Source organism: Falco punctatus (genome assembly GCF_963210335.1).
Source record: "Falco punctatus genome assembly, chromosome: 13".
Classification (NCBI taxonomy): domain Eukaryota; kingdom Metazoa; phylum Chordata; class Aves; order Falconiformes; family Falconidae; genus Falco; species Falco punctatus.
This window is the reverse complement of record NC_137593.1, coordinates 17,351,109-17,374,478: the sequence shown is the minus strand read 5'-3', so window position 1 is coordinate 17,374,478 and position 23,370 is coordinate 17,351,109. Positions and strand designations below refer to the sequence as shown.

General features: G+C 47.0%; 1 protein-coding gene across 1 annotated transcript in view; it reads right to left on the bottom strand.

The window, feature by feature from the left end:
• PAQR9 (progestin and adipoQ receptor family member 9) overlaps positions 1-23,370 on the bottom strand; it is a 33,088-nt gene extending 9,718 nt beyond the window's left edge. The window contains exon 1 of the mRNA XM_080409601.1: positions 1-23,370. This exon is cut by the window's left edge and continues 9,718 nt beyond it. Coding sequence (XP_080265727.1) covers positions 13,587-14,828 — 1,242 coding nt within the window. The 5' untranslated portion in view covers positions 14,829-23,370 and the 3' untranslated portion in view covers positions 1-13,586.

Sequence of the window (23,370 nt, the reverse complement as noted above, 5' to 3'; positions counted from 1 at the left end):
CAGGGCATTGGTATGGCACTGGCAGAGGGAGAAGTGCCCTGCATACAGCACGGACAGTCTCACCCTCTGCTCCACCTTTCCTTCTCTTGGAGAACTTCCACCCACATTTGAGGTAGCTGTCAGAGCTCAGCTTGCCCCAAGGGAGTCAGAACTAAAGAAATATGGCTTCAGACTTCAAAATTTGTAAAGAGAAGGTGATGAGAACATGAAGTTGGGTTAGAAAGTGTGAAGAAATAAACAGCTGGGGAAAGGAAGAAAATGGCATAGTAAAGAAATTCAGAAACACTTTGATGAGATGCTAGATCAGCATCCATGCAGTGAGGCATGATCTTGCCGGCAGAAGATGCAGGGGTCACTGGGCAGCTTGCACTGGAGCTTGTACTGTACAACGTCCCCATGTGTCAGTGTTAAATGAGAAAGGAGTGGACCAGGCTCGCTCTTATCACAGCTTTGAGAAGGGCTGTGGAGATGTCTGACAGCCTCAGGGCAGCTCTGGCTGGTGCCTGTGCCGGGAACAGGCTTATTTGAAGGGTGAACAGCAGGCGGGAAAGCACGGCTGTGGCTGTCTCAGAGGTGCCCTGTGACCTTTGGCGGCAGGTTGTGAGTGAAGTGTGGCTGGACAAAATGCATCGGATCTCCCCAGGAGAGCCCAAAGGCCATGGCAGGCCACGGGCCGGTATCTGTGCCTGTCCCTGGGCAGGAGGGGCGAGCGTCGGCTCTGCCTCACGAGCAGCATGGCTAGCCCAGCAGCTCCTGCTCAAGTGGGAAACTGAGCAGGGGACAACAGGTATACTCTGCAGCTGCAGGAGGGGGACGACGCTAGCTAACTAGCCAGCAGGGATTGAATCATAGCGCTGTTACAATACTTTAACTGATAATTCAATGATAGAGCCAGAAAGAGGACTGCAGTATTTCAGGAACTTTTTAATGCTTTAGGTGTTGAAAGCTGTAGCATGAAATATATGTGCTTTGTTTGACGTTAGCCAGGAGTGTGGCAGGCAGGTAGGTGGCTAAGTGGGTGGGTAGGTAGGTAGGTAGGTCGGTAGGTGGGTAGGTAGGTAGGTGGATAGCTAGGTAGGTAGGTGGGTAGGTAGGTAGGTGGGTAGGTAGGTAGGTAGGTGGGTAGGTAGGTAGGTGGGTAGGTAGGTAGGTAGGTGGGTAGGTAGGTAGGTGGGTAGGTAGGTAGGTAGGTCGGTGTGTAGGTAGGTAGGTAGGTGGATAGCTAGGTAGGTAGGTGGGTAGGTAGGTCGGTAGGTGGGTAGGTAGGTAGGTGGATAGCTAGGTAAGTAGGTGGGTAGGTAGGTAGGTAGGTAGGTGGGTAGGTCGGTAGGTGGGTAGGTAGGTCGGTAGGTGGGTAGGTAGGTCGGTAGGTGGGTAGGTAGGTAGGTAGGTGGATAGCTAGGTAGGTAGGTGGGTAGGTAGGTAGGTAGGTAGGTGGGTAGGTTGGTAGGTGGGTAGGTAGGTAGGTAGGTGGGTAGGTGGGTAGGTCGGTAGGTGGGTAGGTAGGTAGGTGGGTAGGTGGGTAGGTCGGTAGGTGGGTAGGTAGGTCGGTAGGTGGGTAGGTAGGTAGGTAGGTGGGTAGGTAGGTAGGTCGGTGTGTAGGTAGGTAGGTAGGTGGATAGCTAGGTAGGTGGATAGCTAGGTAGGTAGGTCAGTAGGTGGGTAGGTAGGTAGGTGGATAGCTAGGTAGGTAGGTAGGTAGGTGGGTAGGTAGATAGGCAGGCAGTACTGACATGGACCAGCCTGAAAGCTGAGCAGCGGAATACAGAAGCCGTTCACATCCCATGGGGGATGGTTGGCTGTGGCAGGGTAGACATGGCATCATGCCAGCCAGGTGTGAGCCTTGTGGCTAACTCAGGCTTTACCAGGGCCCGTCCCACTCACGCTTGGCCCCGAATTTGTCCTGAGAAATCCTCAAAGAACGTTCTGGGCCAGGAAGGAGGTATTTCTGAACTGATGACTTTCAAAAGCTCGACCTTGCAGCCTTCCAGGTACTGGAGGATGAAATCTGGCATAAGGTGATACTTTCAGAAAAAAATTTGACCTATTGCCTGTTTTGTTCCTTTGCTTGTTTAACACACATTGGTTTTAAACTGGTACGTAAGTCTAATAGGTACATTAGTCTGTATCTTCTGTGGTATGTATGTGATATAGGAAATAGAACAAATGAACTTATTTTAGTCAATATGTTTAAATGAAAAGTCAACATGGCAAGACACATACTCTTGCTCTGGCTGACTCACGCTCAGTTTAAGTTCCAGAAATGCCTAAGAGGGCAGCGTCATCCCCTCCAAAACAATTTTTCTTTTCACATGGGATTATATCAGTAAGCAGCTGCCTCTAAGGCATTCCTTTTGCCAGACCATCAGGCTGTCTGTGCCAGCTTCTCCCTTAAAGCGTTATATGGATGTGGCGTCCCTTCCAAATAAGCCCCGGGAGCAGTGGAGGTGCCCAGGGAGGGCAGCCACAGAGGACAGCACTTTCTGCAACATCCAGGCGGAACAGGGCAGTGGGCAGCGGTGCCTGGTGACTGCTCCTCTGCTCCCATCTGTGCGCTGCAGATGAGAAATGCAGCAGCTAGCTACCATGGAAAAAATGTGTCTTTGCTGGAGCCATACAGCTTCTCACCGGCCTTGCTGGAGAGACATCCCTGTGCCCCGGGAGCGGTCTGCGCGCTCCTCCTGGCGGCTCCGCTGCCGAGCCTCCGGCCTGGCTGCCAGGCCAGCCCGCCAGACCCACCACCGTGCCGGCTGCCTTCCAGAAAGCACTGCAGCCAGTTTGTTTTAAAATAGACACTGTGCTACGCTACACTTTGTTTGATCTTCACACATGCTACTATGCTACTGTTCAGGTCTGTGCATTGACTGGGGCAGATAAGAAAAAAATCTGAATTAGCTGACATTTTTCAATAAATGTGAATAATTTTTATTTCTATTTCAGGGTGGTGAAATATGAGTATTCAATCAAACTCTGAGATTTCAGAGCACGAATGGCTGAGTTTGAAAATCGAGGTTTGTTTTCTTAAAGCTGAATAAGACTGAACCTTGTCTAGAAAACTCCTGCTGGTTGACCTTGGTGTCCTCCACAGGTCTGCTGGGCACAGACTAACGCTGCAGAACTTTCTGCTGAACAGAATCTCTTTATTCTGAGGTTCACTTGGCACAGCAGGCAGGCAGGGCTGTAATTGCCCGGTTCTCAGGCTGCTTGGACTCATGTGTTAGGGGGCAACCCCAGTGGGATCATCGGGGGCTATGTGCCGCATAATGCTAGTGCAGCATAGGGATGTGCTATGCCACTCTGCATTCCTGTTGCATCCTTGTGCCGGTACTGGAGCGATGTGATTAGGGAATAGTAGGGTCAGACGGCTTTTTAGCAGCCAGAATTATTCTCCAGCCTGTTTGTGCCTTCCAGGCAAAATGCAAAGGGAAGAGAATTGAGTCTGGTGCTTGTTGGTGAATTTAGCTCATGAATCGCTCATGAAGGGAACCTCACTACCACTAATCTATTATAGCACACTTGAGAAGTTTTCACCTTAGAGACTTCATTTACCATCGTGTTTGTTGCAGATTCTTTCATTCATGAGGTACTGGCTGACTGAAATGGCTTTTAAAAGAGAGAGTGCTTAACGTTGAGTAATAAGCTGGAAGTCACTCATGTCTGGGACATACCTGACAGTTCTGCCCTGACACTGAAGCTAGAAATCATGACACTTCCAGAGCCTGAAAATCATAAATAACTGTTAGCTCTGTGTGTATGTTTGGCTAATGAGTAACATTCCTTGGGGTTATTTAAAAGCATCAATAAACCGCATTTGATCCTGCTAGGTGAACATCCAGTGCTTTCCACAGAAGACCTGCACTCTGAGACGCAACTGCTGTAAAGGTGAGATGGCCAGATTCACTTGTGGGTCTTCAGTAACTGCTTGGAGAACATTACTTTGACTTTCAGAAGAGAAAACAGTGATTACATCACCTGGTAATATTTGTAAGTCCGTAAGTTCATTTGCTTTGTGCAAATCTGTGACAAGTCTGCCAGCAGTCAAAATCAACAAATCTTTTCAACTCTCTGATATTAATTTTTGCCTTTTTTTTCCCTCTAATAAGGAAGACTTCTAAAATGTCTTGTTGGCAACAGATGGAGACCTCAACCAAAGTACGTAGGGCACTACCAACATTTTTATAAATGTTGCTGCCTGAAAACATTTACCATGTAAGTAATTCAGCCTTATGTCTGAATACAGGAATATACTCATCACAGCTTAACTGTAATGGAGGTATGTGCTGTTTTCCATTAATTATATCAATTCACTATATCTTTTGGATTACCAGTCATCTCAGTAGAAGCAGATCCTAACATGCACTGGCTGTATACTCCCTCTGAGGTGTTAGGGCTGCTGAGTGCGGAGTTAGCCATTATGTGATCTTAACTATACAACCTGAATATTGCACTTGAGCAGGCTTTTCACCCTTGTATACTCTCAATTCCCCATGTTTCACTGAAATAAGTTATTTTTTGTTGTCCAAAGTGCACCTGAACTTTAAAATAAAGGATATGGCGTGCTTCTGTTGGAGTGGAATACTTATCGTTTGAAGGAACATGCTCTGTTGCTGGGGACAAAGGCAGTCTGCACAGAATATTTGGCTTCTGCATTTAATCTTTGAGTCTATAAGACACAGAAGAAAACATTCTTTTTAACTGGGTTGGCCAGTGAATGTATTTTATAGTTCTCAGTGAGTCTGATTACTGTTCCAGACTCGTTTGCTCCAAGCTATGGTTTTCTACCAGACCACAAGGAACGATGTTTTGTTATTGTAATTGCTACAGTTGGAAAATTTGTAGTTTTATTTCACGACTAAGTTGGTGCATTTCTAGCTTTTACATATGTATTTTCCTCTTTGTTTCGTATCAAAATCTTTCAGACAATGGTCTGAAAGGAGAATGCTTTAAAGGACTAAGGCAGAGGAGGGAATGTGAGTCTTGGGTGTCAGAGGGTAGGACACTGCCTTCCGGCTGAATGGCAGAATTTGCTGTGCCAAACTCTTGCTGGCAGCATTTCCCTGGCACTGTCTGCTCATTAGAGCTCTGCATCTATAGCACGCTTCAACACGAGGAAAAGTTCACCCCCGTGAATGAACAAAGATAAACATATATTCCCATTAAAGTTAAGCATGTGCTTATGAGCTTTGCTAAATTTGGGATAAGAGAGAGAATGCCTGTGTGTACAAAGGTATCAGAGAAACTGTCCCAGGGACCTGTTTACCTTTTGCTCATTCCTCAGGTTATTTCTGAGGGCTTCAGATATTGCTGCTTGTTATCCACCCCACTGGCATTTCACAGTTGTCTTTCCAAGTGCTGCTAAAAAGCAAAGCTGAGATTTTGGGACACTACTGTGTGTCAGTGATTGAATTCCACAGCCTCAGAATTGTGGATGCAGAAAGCCCAGCATATAAAGAGGGAAAACCCAAGGTTTTTCTTCTTGTACAAGTGGCATTGCCCAGTTCCCAAGGACAACAGAGGAGACTGACAGAGAATAGAAGTTTCCTAGCAAACAGAGGATAATAGATGAGAAGTATGCTTAACACCAAAACTGAAGGAAAACTATATTTCCGTGTTTCATCAGTCAGGAGGGACACAAAAGTATTAGATCTTGTGGGCAGGAGATACTCGAATTAGAGAACTCTATAAAATGGTTTATTCTCCAGAAAGATTCTGCTATATTGCTGTTGTCATTCTCCTGTAAAGCATATATCATATACCCAAAGGCTGTGCTCCCTGGCAGAAAAAATATTTATAGCTCCCCACTAACAGAAGTGTACTGCCACTCTTGATAAGAAGTCTGCCCTGTAATAGCGGGCTTTCTGATGCAGAAGAGCGCATCTGTAGTGTCTGCCCCAGAGGCTCTCATTACCGAAACCAAGATTTAGCCTTAGCATTAATACTGATTTGCTTTTCATTTTTACCAGCTTTTTAATGAGTCTCATCTCCACTCACAGATTCTACTAACCATACATTATCCTATGATGAGAGAATAAAATCTGAAGGTTAAAACTGTGTATCGGGTGTCCCTTTGTTCCTCCACAAATACACTGTCCTGACTTTTAGGGCCATTTGTCAGCGAAGTGATGTCATGGTAACAAAATGCAGATTGCCTTCAGATTTCTAGTTGGTTATCAGAACAACTGTGGAGCCATTGCAGCTGAAGGCTGAGGTACTGACCTCAATAAATTACCTGTCCTAGCAGTGAGGCTTGCCGCTTTCCATTCTGCTCTGCATTTTGCCACCCTCACTGGCTCCATCAGTTTTGTGAGGTTTTCCTCCAGCGTGTTCATGCCCAGCAGTCAGATCCAGCACCTACTGATAATGTTATGAAAGACCTTAAATGTTAACAGCAGGATGCAGTCTTTTGAAGCATCTGTTTGTGAGGTGGCAATGGATGTTTTTGCTGGGCTCATTGGATACTTGAAGTCATCACCATATTTCAAATAGGATGTACAAACTCTGCAAATAAGACCTCTCGAGAATTTTAGAACTTTTGAAGAAATTCTACAGGCCTCAACAAGAAGATCCTGCAGTTTTCCATTGTATTCAGCCTTGTAATAGTATTGGTGGTGCATGCAATTTTGTTGGGATACATCATGTCCTGCTGATTTTACACAGAAAAGGCCTAAAGCAGATACTTGATGTAATTGCACTTCATTGAGTGCTTTTTGGTCCCTGACTTGGACTGAAAACATTATTCTGCCACTTGGAACATTCCTAGTCTGCCAAATAGGGAGACTTTGATGCCAAACAGACCTCTTCATTTTGCAGTCAATATTTTGTTTTGAGTCTTGACATAGCTGTTGCTACCAATTTCCTGATTTTTCATTGAGCACTGTAGGCAGTACACTGATCTTCTTATACATATTAATGAATTTTAATATAATAGGGATGCCTATCATTAATTAGTTAGCATAGATATTGGAGAACTAAAAAGGCAATGATGCTATTTTATTGCTTTAAAACATAAAAGGCAATAAAAAGGCAACACCACTGTTGCTGTGGTGTAGTGCTTTCAGAAATACTAACACCGCCATACAAGAATCGGAAGTTCCTGTACTTATGCCAACATCTGTGTTTGACGATAACTACATTCAACACACTCCTAATCCTACAGGTGTCACAGTAATTTGTATTAAGAAATGAAAAAACTTTATAAACGCATTTCTGCAAAAATGTACTCAGAATCAACTTTATTTATAGCTCACACCTTTTTTTGCTAAAAATGCATAGTCATTACATATACAGTAGTCAGCATCCAAAAGTGTACAAAGAGTAAATTTTCAAACCTTCCCAACAGAACCAAACAAAATTCACACGTTTTGTTCATTGCATGCACAGACCCTTAAATGTGATACCTCTTACTAAAGCGTGCTTGAATCTCTAGCAGACAGAATTGACTTGCTATAAACTGTTTCTCCATACTATTAACCCCCAGCTACAACCACAAATCCTAAGGCGTTCACATTAAACAACGAAGCCCTACTTCAGAATCCTCCATGTTCTGAGTATGGCCCAGGAAGCAATTGTCCTGAAAGCGGAAGTCTGCTGGTGGCGTTTCCTTTGAGCAAAAGCCTGCTTCCTTCGTCTTGGTCATTAATTTCTTACTGAATTCAGTGGAATGAAGCAGCATCTGTCTAAGCAAGTTGTGAAAATAATTTAACTTTATTCCACACCCAGCTCCAAGACACTAAAGGTCTTGAATGGCAGTCTGTGTCTTTCAGTGCATGTGACACTCCCTCAGCATCTTGCATCTCATCTGAGGAGAAGAGGGTAAAGTCTTCAGCTGTAACTTGGGTGTTGGTTATGTAGCCCTGACTTACAGGTGTCTAACAGAAGCTAGGAATATACTTGGATAAGGCGAATTTCTAATGGTAAAGGCTTTGCCTTAATGAATCGCTCAAGCCCTTTGATGTCTTTGTCGTCTTTTGGGTTTTGTCTCCACTACTGCTACCAGTTAGAAAAGCTCTTAAAAACATTGTCCTCTACTCAGTGGTGCTCTTTCTATCAGTCCTTCCAGGAGAAGGGCAGAGTGGGCTAGCAGGATGATTAGTCAGGGCTCCACGGCAAAGGAGGAGTACACATCTGTGATAAGATCCAAGTTCAGATTTCATTCAAGAATGGGATTGGCTCCATGTTGTTGAACTTGGGGAATGGGAGGGGAAAAGAGAAAGTTGTTTGTCTGATCAATATAATTTTGTGTTCCCAAATGATTACACATCTAAAAGCTTTGTTTGTTTAAGGTATTTTTAATTTTTACTCTGATACACAGTAGATTGAAGCAGGTTGAAATTCCCAATGTCAATTAATAGGTAATCATAGTCTTACAGACACTGATGGGAAATCCTGCTCCACTGGTTCACGGTAACTGGAATATAACCTGCGCCTAAATGAACAACGAGGCCTCATGTCAGCATTACAGTGCCCCTCGGTACAAGTTACCAGTGAGAATATATGAAGAGTATTTAACTCATGTATGTTTCCTCCTTACTCCTGACCCTTAAGCATTTAGTCAGCCCATTTACTACTGCTTAGGTCTTGATTGGTCTCCACCTGAAGCCAGTGGAAATTTTGCCATCAGCTCCAAAGGACACAGGATGTGAACCTCCTAGGAGTATGGCAATGTTGAGGGTTTGTCCCGAGAGTTCATGATCTAGAAACGTTCATGTTCCTCTCCCTGTGAGATAAGAAGCTACGCAAAAATGTAACATTCTCTCTGCCGGAGTTCAGTAATATTTCTTCTTAGCACCTAGGAGGGTCTTTGCATTTTTAAGTGCTTTACAAACATTAGCTAGTCTTCAGCACAACCCTGCGAGGTAGGTAAGGTATATTCTCCCCATCTTACAGATGTGGAAACTGAGACACAGAGGGTCAAATTCAACCCTGGTACAATTCCAGTGTTTTATGTGAATTAAATTCATTCAAAATGAATACAGTTTAAACAACTTGCCCTAGATTACAGAACAGGTAGTGGCAAAGCAGGGACAAGAACCCAGGAGTGCCTGACTCCTCAACTTGTTACCGGCCACTTGGTCATTTTTACTCTCATAGGCAATGAAAAACGGTATAATCTGGGCGATTACTACAGGTTATGATTTGCTTCTGTAAGGCATGTGGATGGTAATCATCTGAGTTTAGTGCAACAATACTTTATGAATGTGCTGCCTCAGAGATTTTACTTAAACATGAAGTAAAACTTTCATACTGTCATTTTCTGCAGGTGCACTGTTGACAAAAAACCAACATAGTAGCTGGATTCAGCAAATAAATAATAAGCGCAACACTTGGACAACTAAGCAAAACTACCATTTTAGCAAAAACCAACGTGTTTCTACTTTTAACTGCTAAATTTCTACAAGTGCAGCATGCAAATGAAACCTTTCCCTTTGTTTCCAGACTGCAGACTCCAGTCCTGCTAACGAAGCAGCTCAGAACTGCACAGATGTCCTGGGTAGTGACATTCAAATGAATACACTGCAGAAGAAGAAATAGCGTGTTGCCACAGAATACGAGATAATTACAACAGACCAGGTATATCAATCTTGCACGCAGATGAGCTTGAAGCTTACAGGTTATTTGGAAGTGCTCAGAAGCTAGGCTTATTGAATATATGCCAGTGTGTGGACTGCAGTTCTAGGCACATGCTGATTGCAAGGGGGGTGTCTTTGCCACCAACACTCTGGGAACTGGCCCCATCAACAGTCAGTTCACATTGGCACATGTGTGTCAGTCTGACAGTCAGTGTTGGCCAAAGACAGAAAGACACATAGACATTTTCAGGCCATACCCTTGTGCTCCCGTCCTCACCTCATCCCCCGTCCCCACACAGATTCTGCCACAAAAGGCCTGAAAAGCCTTTTTGGTTTTAAAGATGAGTTGTGGAGTCCACAGAGTAGACCTTATTGCAGGTACCTAAGCAATAAAAATATTATGACAGGTACTTATACAAAAAAGTTCATTTTCTAGGATGTCCTTACGCATCTAGTCTGCAGGTTGGACCTCCTGTCTGAGCTCTGGACATGCTTATGGACGTTCAGCCATGTGTGCTTTCATACCAAAAAGAGATCCTGCTCCCTTACAAGTCACACAAATGCTGACATTCACTTCTACATGAGCAAATTCAAGCACTATAATTATAGATAACTTGTTCCACTGTTAACCTCTTTAACTCAGTTTTGTTCCGTCTATATTTACAGAGACTGGCTACTGGACATGGCAAATGGAGCAATTCTCTACATACATGTCCTTTACTGAATAAACACAGACACTCAGGTAGTGTTTCCCTAGATATTCTCCACACTTAATGTAACTTTTTAATTTGTAGCTACATTTTAAACAGACAAATGAACAAACATACATTAATTATAACTCTTAAAACCTAATCATATCTCCCTGTACCCATTCACTCCTAATTCATACAGCCTGCTTACAGTGGCTCAGACAGCCGTACTTGCAACCAGGATTTACAAATAATTCCACGAAGTGCTCAGGCCCATACATGTGCCTCAATATTTTGCCAACAAAAACCTTTAAATGAAGCATTATTTTTAATATCGGAGCCAGGTACCAAGTCTGCAGTGTGACTGGGGCTCACAGGCAACTCCTACAACAGCAGTAAGATTCCAGTAAAATTGCAGCTGGTTGCAATCCAACCTTTATACTGTTATCTGCCATTGAGATATATATAGACGACCCTGTGTGGCCTAACTGCAAATATCAAATGTATTTTTACAAGTTAGCAACAGCCTTTTTTGACATTGCCTCTTGAGATGTCCTCTACATCGTGACTGACAAGCACAAATTCGTTATACAGTATGCTTTAAAAGCCTTTTCTTACATTTGGCTTTTACTGTTGCTTGTTTCTGAGCTGTCTTCTTGTGCTGAAATTTGCTGTCCCCAGCCTGATTTCTTTCTTAGTTTTTAATTGCTGGTTGGACATGCTAGTGGCATCTCCCAGGCAAACCCTTTCTACATAATTAGTTTTGAAACTTGGATGAGTCATTGTGCTCTAACTACTATGCCTCTATTATTTTAACTTGAATGCAGCACATTTCAAAGATTTTGGCCTCTTTTTGCAGTTGTGGAAATTCATGGGATGACATCGTTGAAGGTCTTAATCTGTTTGCTTTCTATTGTGAGTTTCCAGGTTTTTTTACAACATAAAGCACATTTCAAAGCATGACAGCGTGGTGAACCAGCCTCCTCTCCCAGTGGTACAGATCATTTTCTGCTTTATTGGCGGCTGAATAAAGCAATGCCGTATTTATGACAAAACTTAATGAAAATGTGTAAAATTAAGAATACATCATGCAGTTTTCATTTTCTTTTAATGCAGGTAGGCAAATAAAAACAGAATGTAGACAGCCACACAGGGCCATGCTGGTTTTTATGGCCCACCAGTGATAACTCAAGAGGCCACAGTCTGGGAACTGCTGTTTCAGAAAATTCTAGCCGATCTTTTTAGAAGACCACATGTGACCCTACCACAAATTATATACTAGCAGAATTGTGGCAAAGAATACATACTTTTGTTAGGCCATTCTCATCATTCACTGAGAATCTAAAAGATCCAAACCATTACAGTTAAAATGGGTTGAGATAAAAGATAAAATGAAGTGGGTATAATTTTCTTTTAGCGTATCAACTTTCATAGGGAAATTTTCACAAAGCTGACATCGGTACAGGACATATCAATTCTTGGTTTCTCTGATGATTCTGACCCATATTAAGGATCTGACCCCATAATTACTAGCTATAGTCCTTCCTATATTCCTATTGTAAACAAAGGGGGCTTTGTTTACAGAAGACTATGGGACTAGACTCAAAACATTTTCTTGGGGTTCGGGTGCCATTTCCAGGAAAATGGGGAAGACTTGAAGACTTGGGCAGAAATGTTTCCACAAAAGGGGCAAAGAGGCTGAGTTAAAGAGCTACTATACTGTTGCGCAGTATGACACCAGTGTTTCCTAAGGAAGTGCCACCGTTCCTTTCGCGAATGGGGTATACAAGCAGTTCCTCACCTGAACGTCAAGTTGTAACCCCCTTGTGTAATATTATTGCATACTTGCTACTCCTGTCAGACAGAACCAAAATGCATCTGTTTAAAATCCGCACATAGTTTACAAAAATGTCTCTTTATATAGAGAGAGTAAGTTCAATCTATAGTCAGCTGTTTGTCGTGTGTCAAGGATAATACCTGGGTTGCCATGAAAAGATACTGCTTTGGAAAGTATCTCATAATTTTTCCCTTTGAACTCCGGCAAAGCTTCTGAAAGAGGATGTCAAAATCCCCAGCTGCAGCCACAACTAATCAAAATAGGAAAAGATGGGGAATGATGAGAAAGTGCTAGCATCCAGTATTTGTAGAACCGGATTTTAGGTCCTGCTCAGATTCAGCGGTACCTTGTTCTGCAACTATTTTAGGATGGTAAATCTGACAGTATGCTCTAATTAAAGAGCAGAAGAAACCAGTTCCATGTAATTCTTCAAAAGATCCAGAATAAGATCTCATGCATCAGTTACTCTCTTTATATCCACAGAACTCCCACTGAGCTTGGCAGGGGCTTATAGAAAGTCTGGCATCTGACTTTGACTCTAAAGGGCTGATTTGGGGGTGATTTTCCCGGGCAGATAAAGGGGCCCCTTAGCAACCCCCTTAACACAACAGATGTTCCTGACGTGCTGGGGGAAGAGCCACGCCATTATGCAGTGCCCTTCTCCCCCCACTCCAAACTAGTTTGACCCCTTTCTGGTTCAGCTATTTTACATATCCCTCTATTTTATTTCAGTATCCGAATGGCTACACCAGCCTCTCACTGTCTGTCTAATTAAAGCCTCTCCTTCAACTAGTAATTCTGTAATAATTCACAGCTGTTTTTCCTCTCTGTTAAATCTATTGTTCCCTGGCTGAAAAGGCTGCAAGACCTTAGAAACTATAGATAGCTATTGATTTGTTTGTATTTAAAATCCAGTATGTGGCTGCAAAGGCCTGTTACAGTATCACAGAGGAAGATAAATGTCAGTGCATAATCTGCTAGGAAATTTCACATAGGAGTTGATTAAAAGTCTATGAGTAATCATTGCACAAGTGTCTTCAGGTGTATATATATATACACACATATATATGTAGCTAACAAATATATAGCTAGATATATAAATATATGTATGTATATACACAGCTAGTTTAAACCTAATTGTTACAAAATTAGTAAGTGGCATTCACAGTTCATGCATTCTTCCTAGTAGCAGAGCTAAATTATTTCAGCTTATACTCTAAGCAGCAACATACCAGTAAGCGTTTGCTTGCTTCCCCTGGTAACCTAGTAGTTTAAAGAGCATGAGCAGTTCCGCCATGGTCATTTTCTCTGGCAACCACCCGCGAAAGGGACCTGGCTCTTCCATAGGTGTGTTTTTCCCAGGTTTCACAGCATCTTCAGGACACAGTGGGGCCGATCTGAGGGTCGCCAGTCTGAAGGTCGCTGGGCCAAGGCTCTCCAGCCGAAGGGTTGCCGGTACAGCAGTTGCCATCTTGAGGGTTGCCAGCCCGGCTAGTCCTGCTTGCAGAGGTCTGCAACCTTGAGGAACCTCCTGACGACCACGGCCAGGCACAGCGTCAGGAGCAGCATATACCCCACAGTGCCCAGGTAGGTGGGGGCGGCCAGGGGTGCCTTGAGGAACTCGGCCAGCCCATCCTCCACGTAATGCACCTGGTCATAGATGCTGAGGAAGGTGAAGATGTGGAAGAGCTGGTGGCTGTGCCCCACGATGTCGAAGAGCCCCGGCTGGATCCGCTCGGGGATTTTGCTGACGTTGAAGAAGGCAGCCACCAGCAGCCAGAAGTAGCGCCGGTAGAAGTAGACGAAGAGCGTGGGGTTGCGGGTGCGGAGGTCAAAGAGAAGGCTCTCCAGCATGATGGGGCAGGCCATGCTCAGCGGCATAGCAAAGACGAAGGTGCGCACGGCAAAGGGGTAGGCGCAGCAGGCGGCACGGCTGCGGCAGCAGGCGGCCGTGCAGCCCACGGCCAGCGCCAGGGCCACCGGCAGCACCAGGGCACGGTAGGCCGCGATGGGCAGGCTGCAGTCCAGCTGCCAGCCCAGCCGCTGCTGCACATAGCGGCTCATGGCACCGGCATCCAGCAGGCTCAGCCCTGGCAGCAGGTAGTAGGAGTAGGCCACGGTGCTGGCGAAGCCGTAGTAGCTGATGGAGGCATAGTCCAGGTAGAAGAAGGCGGCACGGAGGCGCGGGGAGAGGCAGCTGAAGAGGTGGGCCGTGCAGCTCATAGCGAAGGTGAGCAGCACCCCCGAGGCGTAGCACCAGAGGGGCAGCAGGGCCGGGTGGTGGAAGGGCACGTCGCCGGCGCCCCGCAGCAGCAGCAGTTGCCCGAAGCGGCTGAGGAAGAGCAGCAGCGGGATGAAGTGGGTCCAGAAGTTGAGGGTCTCGTTGGTGGGCTGCAGCACCGAGGCCAGGCACTCCTGTGCCGAGCAGTGCAGCCGCCGGTAGCCCGAGAGGATGAAGCACTCCACGAAGTCCTCGGGCACCTCGTCCCACCGCAGCAGGGCGGCGGGGCGAGGAGGCGGCGCCGCCTCCTCCTTGTCCCCCTCGCCGGCCGGCATGCTGCTGGCCCCGCCGGCCCCGGGCCCCCCGGCCGCCCCCGGCCCGCCGCCCGCCGCCGCGCCCCGCCGCCGCCGCCGCCCGGGCGAGGCAGAGCCGCTGCTCCCGCAGCCGCCGGCGGAGGAGCCGCGGTGGCTCTGCGCCTCGCCGCCGCCGCCGCCCCCGGCAGCATCACTCATTGCAGCAGGGGCAGTGGCGGCACCGCCGCGGCTCCTCCCGCCCCGCCGCCCGGCATCGCGGTAACTGGAAACCGGCGGCGCATCCAGCGCTCCCCGGCAGCGGGGAGAGGCGCCCCCGCCGCCCCGGGTAGGGTTTCCCGCGGAGGGAGGCGCCGGACACCGGAGCCCACGTTAATGATTGATGCGGCCGCAGCGCGGGGGGGCCGGGCCCGGGGGAGCCTCGCGGCCGCCCCGGCCGAGCCTCCGCGCAAGGCGGCGTGCGGCCCTCGGGGCCCCTCCGCTCCGGCAGCGCGCCCGGGGCAGCGGGCACCGGCACCCGCGGGACGGAGCCCTCCCACGGGGGCGCCTCGGCGCACCGAGCACAAAGCGGGGGGGCGGCGCGGCGGGGGGCAGAAGCCCCGAGGGAGGCGGGGCGAGCCCGGGGGGTCGGGAGATGCCCCGCCGGCGGGACAGGCCTGGGAAGCGGCCCCGGCAGGGGACATCTGGCACCTGGGGGCACGTCTGCCGCGTGTGCTTCGGTGGGGCCGCCGGAGACATGGTTTCTGTGGTGATATTATCCCGTGCCGGGAAGGCAGGCGTTATTCCGGGCCGAGCGCTGCCGGCCGGGCCGCCCTTGCGAGCGGGGGCTGCCCCCTCCGCACCTCGGCGCTCCCGGCGGGGCGGGGGCCGCGGTCACGGGCGGGCAGCGCTGCGCTGCGCTGATCCGCAGGCAAATCCCGCGTTTATCGGCGGTGCGGTTATGCAAGCAGCACAGTTACATAATCAGAATATAAAAATACAGGGGAAAGCACTGTACAGGTGTCACTGTACCTTAATGTGCCTGCAGTAAATCGCGGGCAGCATGGAAGGGTGAGTAACGGTGCCGGTGCAGGTGGAAGCCCGAGTGAGGGATCGCTCTCCGCTGCCTCAGTGTTTCCTTTTGGTTTGTTTTCAGATGGCCTTAAACACCGCGTCGCACTAGGTTTTCAAAGGTGATACTCATGTATATATGGTCGTACGGTATACGAGCCGAGGGCCGGTGTAATGGGGACATTCTGCCCAAAGATTTTCATAAAAATCCTCTATTCAATAGTGAGTTGTGACAACGTGAAAGATCTGAACAAGGAGAAAATGAGAAACAGGTTTAAAAAAATTGGCACAAAAAAAAGAGTAGTAAAAATATGTTGCTGAAAGCGATTTTCAATGCATTTTTCGTTAAAGTACTGATTTTATGGAACCGTCAAAAGTAGGGCAGACTGGTGACACTGCTTACAGCCTTTATAAAAATTACACAGGGGTCCTGCTGGGAAAATAAACATGACTGAACAGTGCTGAAAAGCCAAGGGGAGGAGTAAAACTTTCAACTTAAACAAAATAATTCAACTGAAAGAGACTTACTGATGATCCTAAAGGTCTTTTCCAACCTAAACAGCTCCATTCTATGATATTTTTAGGTAGCGGGCCTGATGTGCTCTGATGCTAATGCATGTTAGAGGGGGCGCCTGGTGGCGTGCAGGGACACACCAGCTGGACACTCCTGGAGGAGTGACAGAGAGGGCTCTGCCTGCAGCGAGCCTCAGCTGCACCCAGAGCCAGCAGGGCCCGCTCAGTGGGCTCTGCCGCGCGTGGGTTAGGGAGGGAAAAGGCTCAGCCTTGGGTGGAGGTCGGGCTTCTCATGTACAGGCTCCCTCTGCACCAGAGGGACCACTGAAGAAGAGACAGGCCAGATGCTGGGCCGTTGGCTGCATTACCATATACGTGCCCAGTGGTGAGGGGGCTGTAAGCTAGAAGATACCTCCTTCCCTGCCCTGCTCCCGCCACACACCACACCACCACACCACACACGCAGGCACTCCCAGCAGCGCTCTGGGGATCGTTTATCCCAGTCCATAAGTGATACTTTCATTGACAGTGGTGAGTGCCATTGCAGGCCCTAAGGAAGAGGACCAAAGTGACCATGATCTTCAGCCTCCCTCACCAAGGTTAGATAAGGAGAGGTGGCTGGCTGGGAGCAATCTGGTTTTAGACCTGCACTGAAGAGCCTGTTGGAAAGCCACCAGCAGCTGTTGCAACAGATGGTGTCTAAAGAACAACAGCATCCACCGCTGATTGGGAACTGTTGGCCTTGCAGTGGCAGCAGGGCTCGTTTGACACGTTCTGGCTTTCCTGCCAGCCTCCAGACTTTCAGGGATGTGGGAGGCATTCAGCCCTCTTGCCTCAGGGAGTACCAGGGCATCACCTGGCTTCCTGGGAGAGACACCCACTGTGTTTTTATGGGGGACAGCCCAGGCTGGGAGGAGCAGGTGGGATCTACTTGAGGTTCAAGACTGACACAGTTTTGGGGGCCCTGTCTGAGTATTGGTGGAGATCACCATTAACAGTGCAGAGAAGATAAATGTCTGGAAATTTCTCCCTACTACTGATGACTTCTTGTAGTATTTTAAGATGTCTTAACATTTCAGGGGATGGGGGCTTACTGCAAAGCTGAGAATCACTTGAGAGACTTGCACATACCCGCTCCTCTGGAGGAAGCACAGGCCCATGGTAGCTATCTACTTTTGTTTGCTTTGTCCCTGGTGGGTTTACCTGTTAACACTGTCCTACAGATAAATACTAGCAGCGTAAAATAAATACACATTTTCTTTTCTTTGCCTCTGTGTGGGGACTCAGCTTTCACTTGTCCCAAGTTCTCTGCTGATCTCACACACATAACCTGGGTCTCCACACCTGGCCAGAAAGTGCCAGGGAGATCTCTGAGCTTCTAAAGATCACAGTTCACATCATTGCCAGGCGACAGCAATGTAGCTTGAGAGGCCACATTAATGAAACTCATTACTAATGATCTGGTTCTTCTGCTTTTTTCCAAGGCTGCCTCCTTACAGGGGAGAATGGTCTCTGAGGATAGATTGGGCTTTCAGAAAGACAACTGCATACATCTTACATTGGGTTAATTATTCTGCCCCCAAGCCAGCTGTGGAGTAGCGTACTGGGAACCTTACAGTTTAAAGCACTTACAACCTCAAAATAGCCTCTTATTCATATGTAGTCCATCGAGTATTACATGACATAGTATTACATGACTATTATGTGGTAGGCCAGGGAAAATCAGGGCATTTGGAGGTCACAGAGAGGAGTCCACGTAATGTAGTGCGTGAAGAGGCCTCTGCATTTCTCTAACCAGAGTCTATATTTAGACGGGCATGGTCAGCATATACCAGGGTTTCTTCCAGCATGTGTAAAATTTTCTGCAGGCTTTCTCTCCAAATAACCTTTGAGAAGGCTCTTAAAACACTGATGAAGACACTGCCTAATGAGGTAAGTAATGGAAGATAATGTTAATGAGTGCTGGCTGAAGACTCAAAGAAAAAGATGTGCTAAAACACCAAATGTGAGTTTGTTTCTGTTATACTTGTGTTTTATTGGTTGTTGAAGTCCTTTCACAAGGTATCATTTTGCCTGAAATATCAAAAGCCCTATTAAGGTATTCTGAATTACTTCAACCCTCCCCAATGAAATTATGCCTTTTGGTTAAGAAAAAAAAAAAAAGAGCAAGCCAATTTCATCTTTTACACTCTAACATACTCAGCACACTAGGGAAGAAGCTGTACTTACCCCTCTTATTAGAATCATAGAATGGTATGGTTTGGATTGGAAGGGACCTTAAAGATCATCTAGTTCCAACCCCCTACCATGGGCAGGGGCACCTTCCACTAGACCAGGCTGCTCAAAGTCCCATCCAGCCTGGCCTTGAACACTTCCAGGGATGGGGCATCCACAGCTTCTCTGGGCAACCTGTGCCAGTGCCTCACCACCCTCACAGGAAAGAATTTCTTCCTAATATCTGATCTAAATCTACCCTCTATGATCCATTGCCTTTCTGAGTGAGTAAAGACATTAACTTAAATCTACCACTGGTGAACAAGTCCTCTGGTGAACAAGCAATGGTGGCGTCTGGAAGATTTAAGATGCTTTTGAAGATAATACCCTCAGCCTCGCCCAATTCAACCCACTCACATTGGCAAACATCAATCTTAGGAGCTCTTGCTTGACATAATCCTTTACCATACAACTCTGACTCTCCCATTTCTTTTTACTTTCTATATTTTCACCTTCAAGACAGATTTCACTGATTTCTTTCTTAATCAGAAGTTTTGTCTGAGTGAAAACATTTAACTTCTCTGTTTGCTCTGGATTTCTATCCTTGCTCACTAAAATCTGTTTAGTAAATCTGATTCTGTTCTGACATCTACGGAACCCCACTGACCTCACATGAGTGAGGGTAGAATTTGGCTTTTTATTTAAAAAACGAGTAGGTGTTAAAGAAAGAGAGGCTTTGGCCTCATCTAACTTTGTTTAATGTAGCTCACACTTGCAGTTTCTGTGGGAGAACATCTTAAGAGATACACAGACATACAAACATGGTTCTTTTTGTTCTATGTGATTTTTGTTTTTAATCCTTTCCCAAGTGTGCATCAATTTTGTGAAAACAATGTCTTTGTAGGTAACTTTCTACTGCAGAGATTACCATGTTTTGTAATAATTGAGTAGGCACAGTGCTTTGATCTAATACTGAAGACATTAACTTGCCTTTAGAGATCCTACCCCACTATCTTTTTCAGATTGGATAAACAGGAATCCTGGCATCATTTTATCCTTCTTGAGTAGGGATAATTATACTTTATAAATATAATTCCTTAATAGATAAAGAAAATTGAAAGTGATACTTGTATTTTAAAGCCTCACTTGGAAGTGAGAAAAGCTAGATATGGTAAAGGGAATAACAATAACTGACAACATCACGTTGGATAGCAATGTTCATTTTAACCTCTCTTTCACCAGGAGCTAGCTTCTGATTTTCTGCCCTCTTTACCTTCAAGTTGAATATTTTCAGGTTTGTGCTCTCTTCATGCTTTAAAAACCAGCAATAAAAGCAATCTGAAATAATCTTAAAAGACTCTAAACATAGCAAACTGGGAAAAAACACTTCACATTTTAAGAACATTTCTCTGAATGTTTGGTTGTTGTCTTCTTTAAGTTCTTGTTTTTGAAAGATTAGGGGTAGAACTTGTGTTTTTCTGTACAGCAGCAAATCTGAACTTAAGTATTGCAGTGAAAATAGTTTCACTGTGATGAAGAATAGCATACCGGGTGTATGCATATTTCATATATGTCTTCCATGGTCAGAATCCACCACCGTGTCACCCACCAGGGGCTTTACAGCAAGAGCAAAGTAAAACTTGTCCTTTGCAAGGGTTGCAGGGCTGAACCGCCACTTACAAAGTGCATGTCTAAGAAATTGTTCTGGTTTTATGTGCTAAGCGAGAGTGTTTTCCAGAGTGCAAATTGCTACTTGCTGTTAGCTGGAAGCAGGGACTCTTGGTATGGACAAAGGAAAGATTGGCATTGCACTCATCTTGAACTTCCATGCTTTTGAACAGCTGATAAATTTGCACATCTGCATTCTAGCCACGCAGGCTAATTCTCTCAGACAAGAAGCTGCAGGAGAACTTTTGAAATTAAGCCTTCATTTGATACTCGCACTAATGCCTGGGAAATACACCACAAATTGCTGACCTTTCTCAGCTAGACAGCACAAGTCAGATGTTGCCCCTGTGACTGGTCTGTATAATGGGCCTCAGCGCATGAGGAGTCCCAGGGGGAGAAACGCAAGTTCCCCGATAAGACACATGTCCCAGGAAAGCTGCGGGGTCCTAGAAGAGAAAGCAGCTGCTGAACGGCAGGACTAGAGCAGGACCTGCAGTTGAGAGAAGGTAGGGCACCAGCACCAATGGTGGAACAACAAAGAGATGGCTCCAGCCAGGAGTCAGAGAGCAGACAGGGCAGTAGCAACAAGTCCAGGCAGCTGGGAACCTCGAAGCCACATTGCCCTCCAGCCACCCTTTCTGGCTCTTTTTTTGTTATTATGGGGGTCCCTGCTAAAGCATCTCAATTCAGCCCAGGCTATCTGTGCTCCAGCTGTGTGTGCTGCCAGCCTCTCACCTCGCCTCTGCCCTGCTCTCCTGCACTGCACTCTCACAGCTTCCTAGCAACCCAGCAGGACACAGGGGAGCGTGCATCTACCTATTTTGAGAATCCTTGCCTAGCAGTTTTCAGTCTCAGGGGTGGGAGGAGATGGGGGTAGAATAAGGGAAAAGAAGTTGGAAGATTTCATCCTAAGCAATGGGGAACAGCACACAGAGCCTGTGGCTTTAGGGATCTGTGAGCCACTACTGAGGGCATGAAATGACTCCCAGAGTTAGAAACCTGTACGCTCAGCAGCTACACATCTTTCTATTCCTGATCTGCCCGCCTTGCGCTCTCAAAGCATGCTTCCTTTGCTACAGGGAAGAGAACTTCCACAACACTTTAAATCCTTCCTCTCCCCTCCCCTCACACCCACCTTTGCCAAAAGACTGCAGCAGTTCAGCTGTGCCCTGGCCTGGGGTGAAAGCAAGGGCGAGAACTCCTCTGAAAGTGGGGGAAAAAACCGGCCAGAAGGACAAGGGTAATGCACTACAGCATGTGGTTTACTTAATGTAGCTTATTGTTAATTATTTATGATAATTCATGATTTTCCCTAGTATATTGCCTAATGCTATCTGTCACTGTAACAACAGTTAATAAACGACTCCCAGGTCTGCGTGCAACCAGGCCTACTACGTTATAATGAAAAATGTCTAATATTTCCTTTTTAATATTATTATTAGCCTATCCTTTCCAGCATTAATTCTCCATAGATTTCTGCACCTCGCTGCTTCCTTTCCATCCCTCTCTCCTCCCTCCCTTCCCCATTAAGCCCAAGACACTGACATGTGTTGTAATTCACTAACTGTACACAAGTGCTACTGTACTATTGCAATGTGTTATAAATAGCACAGATTCTGCAGTACAGTTCATTCTGAAAAATTATCTTTAGAGATGACCTTTGAAACTCTAAGTATATCTTTCCTGTTTTTCACAGCGTGCTCTCGATCATGATGCTCTTAATTTGGTGCAGTTTATTAATTAAAAAAGAGCATAGAGGCTGAGCAGTAAGCAGAGGATTTAAACAATGAGGTGGATAATTAAAAAGGATTAATGAGGGGGATTAAATAAAGGGATTGAGGCCAAATAGAGCACAAATTTTCTAAACCTTAGTGGCTCCAAAACTATAGCATCCAAGGGCGCGTTCCTCTTTCCAGCTAGATGTTTGTTTTTTTATCTAGAAGTGTCTCTTTTGTGCCATGTTTATTAATGCAGTCCCAGGAGATGGAAGCAGCACCTAGTGCCTCCCTCTGCGGCCCTAAGTGCCCCTTCTATCAGGTGCAAGTTCCCCAGCTGGCCTGCTTCCAACTCATTCCTGCACTTGTTTCCACTACCATGTTAAAAAAATCCCAAAGCAGGTCATGGGTGACACTAATTCGGTGCCTCTGCAAAGTGGTGAAGTGGTTCTCAAGAAAACTGAGAAAGTCAGGGAAAAAGAAAGACGACTTGGATTCTGAAGCTGTAACATCCTGCCTAATCCGTCTCCAAAGCTCCTTGGCCAACACCATTCCTTCCTGTGGAAGGGCTCCTCTACAGGCAAATCTGGAGCTCAAAAAATCCCCAAAAGACTGATGGAACTGTCCCCAGATCCTGCTACCAAGGGGTGGGTTTCATTTCTACCTCCTTCCCTCCAAGCCCGCAGTGATCCCACTTCAAGCCTGTGCAGAGCCCTGGGGTACCCTGCAGACATGAGCGCCGTCCTCCTGAGCCAGAGGCGAGGCCCTGGGCACGTGGCTGCAACGATGGCTGCACGGACGGCAAAGGCTTGTTGTAAATGCCTATTGCTGAAGGGAGCTCAATGAACACCTGGTATCTCTTGATTCTTAGCTGCCAATCCATGACCAGAAATGTTTTGCGTGTTGTTTTGCAGGTGGTGAGGGAGGCCTGCAGCACCAGGAGAAACATGTCCCGGTTTCTGCCGCACAGCCTTCTCTGCCCGCCTCACTTGTTTCTTAGCTGCAGCGGCACTATCTGGTCAACTGCTTATTTGGTTGCAGCGTGAAGCAATTTGCATCTGCAGAACGATTATTATTAACCGGTTTTATTTTGCTGGCTTTCCTGTGACTGTGGCTGTAGGAACCGGGTAGCGGAGCACCTTGCCCGGGCGGGGCGGGCGGGCCCTGCCCCCTGCCGGAGCGTGCGCACAGCGCGGCGGGCGGCTCTGGCCGGCTGCCCTCGGCTCCCGCCGGCTCCCCGCGGCTGCCCCCCTCTCCTCTCGGCTCCCCTCGGCTCCCCCCAGCACCCCTCGGCACCCTTCAGCTTCCCCCAGCTCCCCTTGGGAGCCTCCGGCTTCCCTTAGCACCCCGCGGCTCCCCTCGGCTTCCTTCAGCTCCCCGCGTCTGCCCCCCGCTCCCCTCGGCTCCCCCCAGCTCCCTGCGGCACTCCGCGACTCCTCCCAGCGCCCCCCAGCTCCCCTTGGCTCCCCTCAGCACCCTCCGGCTCCCCTCGGCTGCCCCCAGCTCCGCTTGGCACCCCTCGGCTGCCTTCGGCACCCTTCAGCTCCCCGCGGCTCCCCCCAGCACCCCTCAGCTCCCCGTGG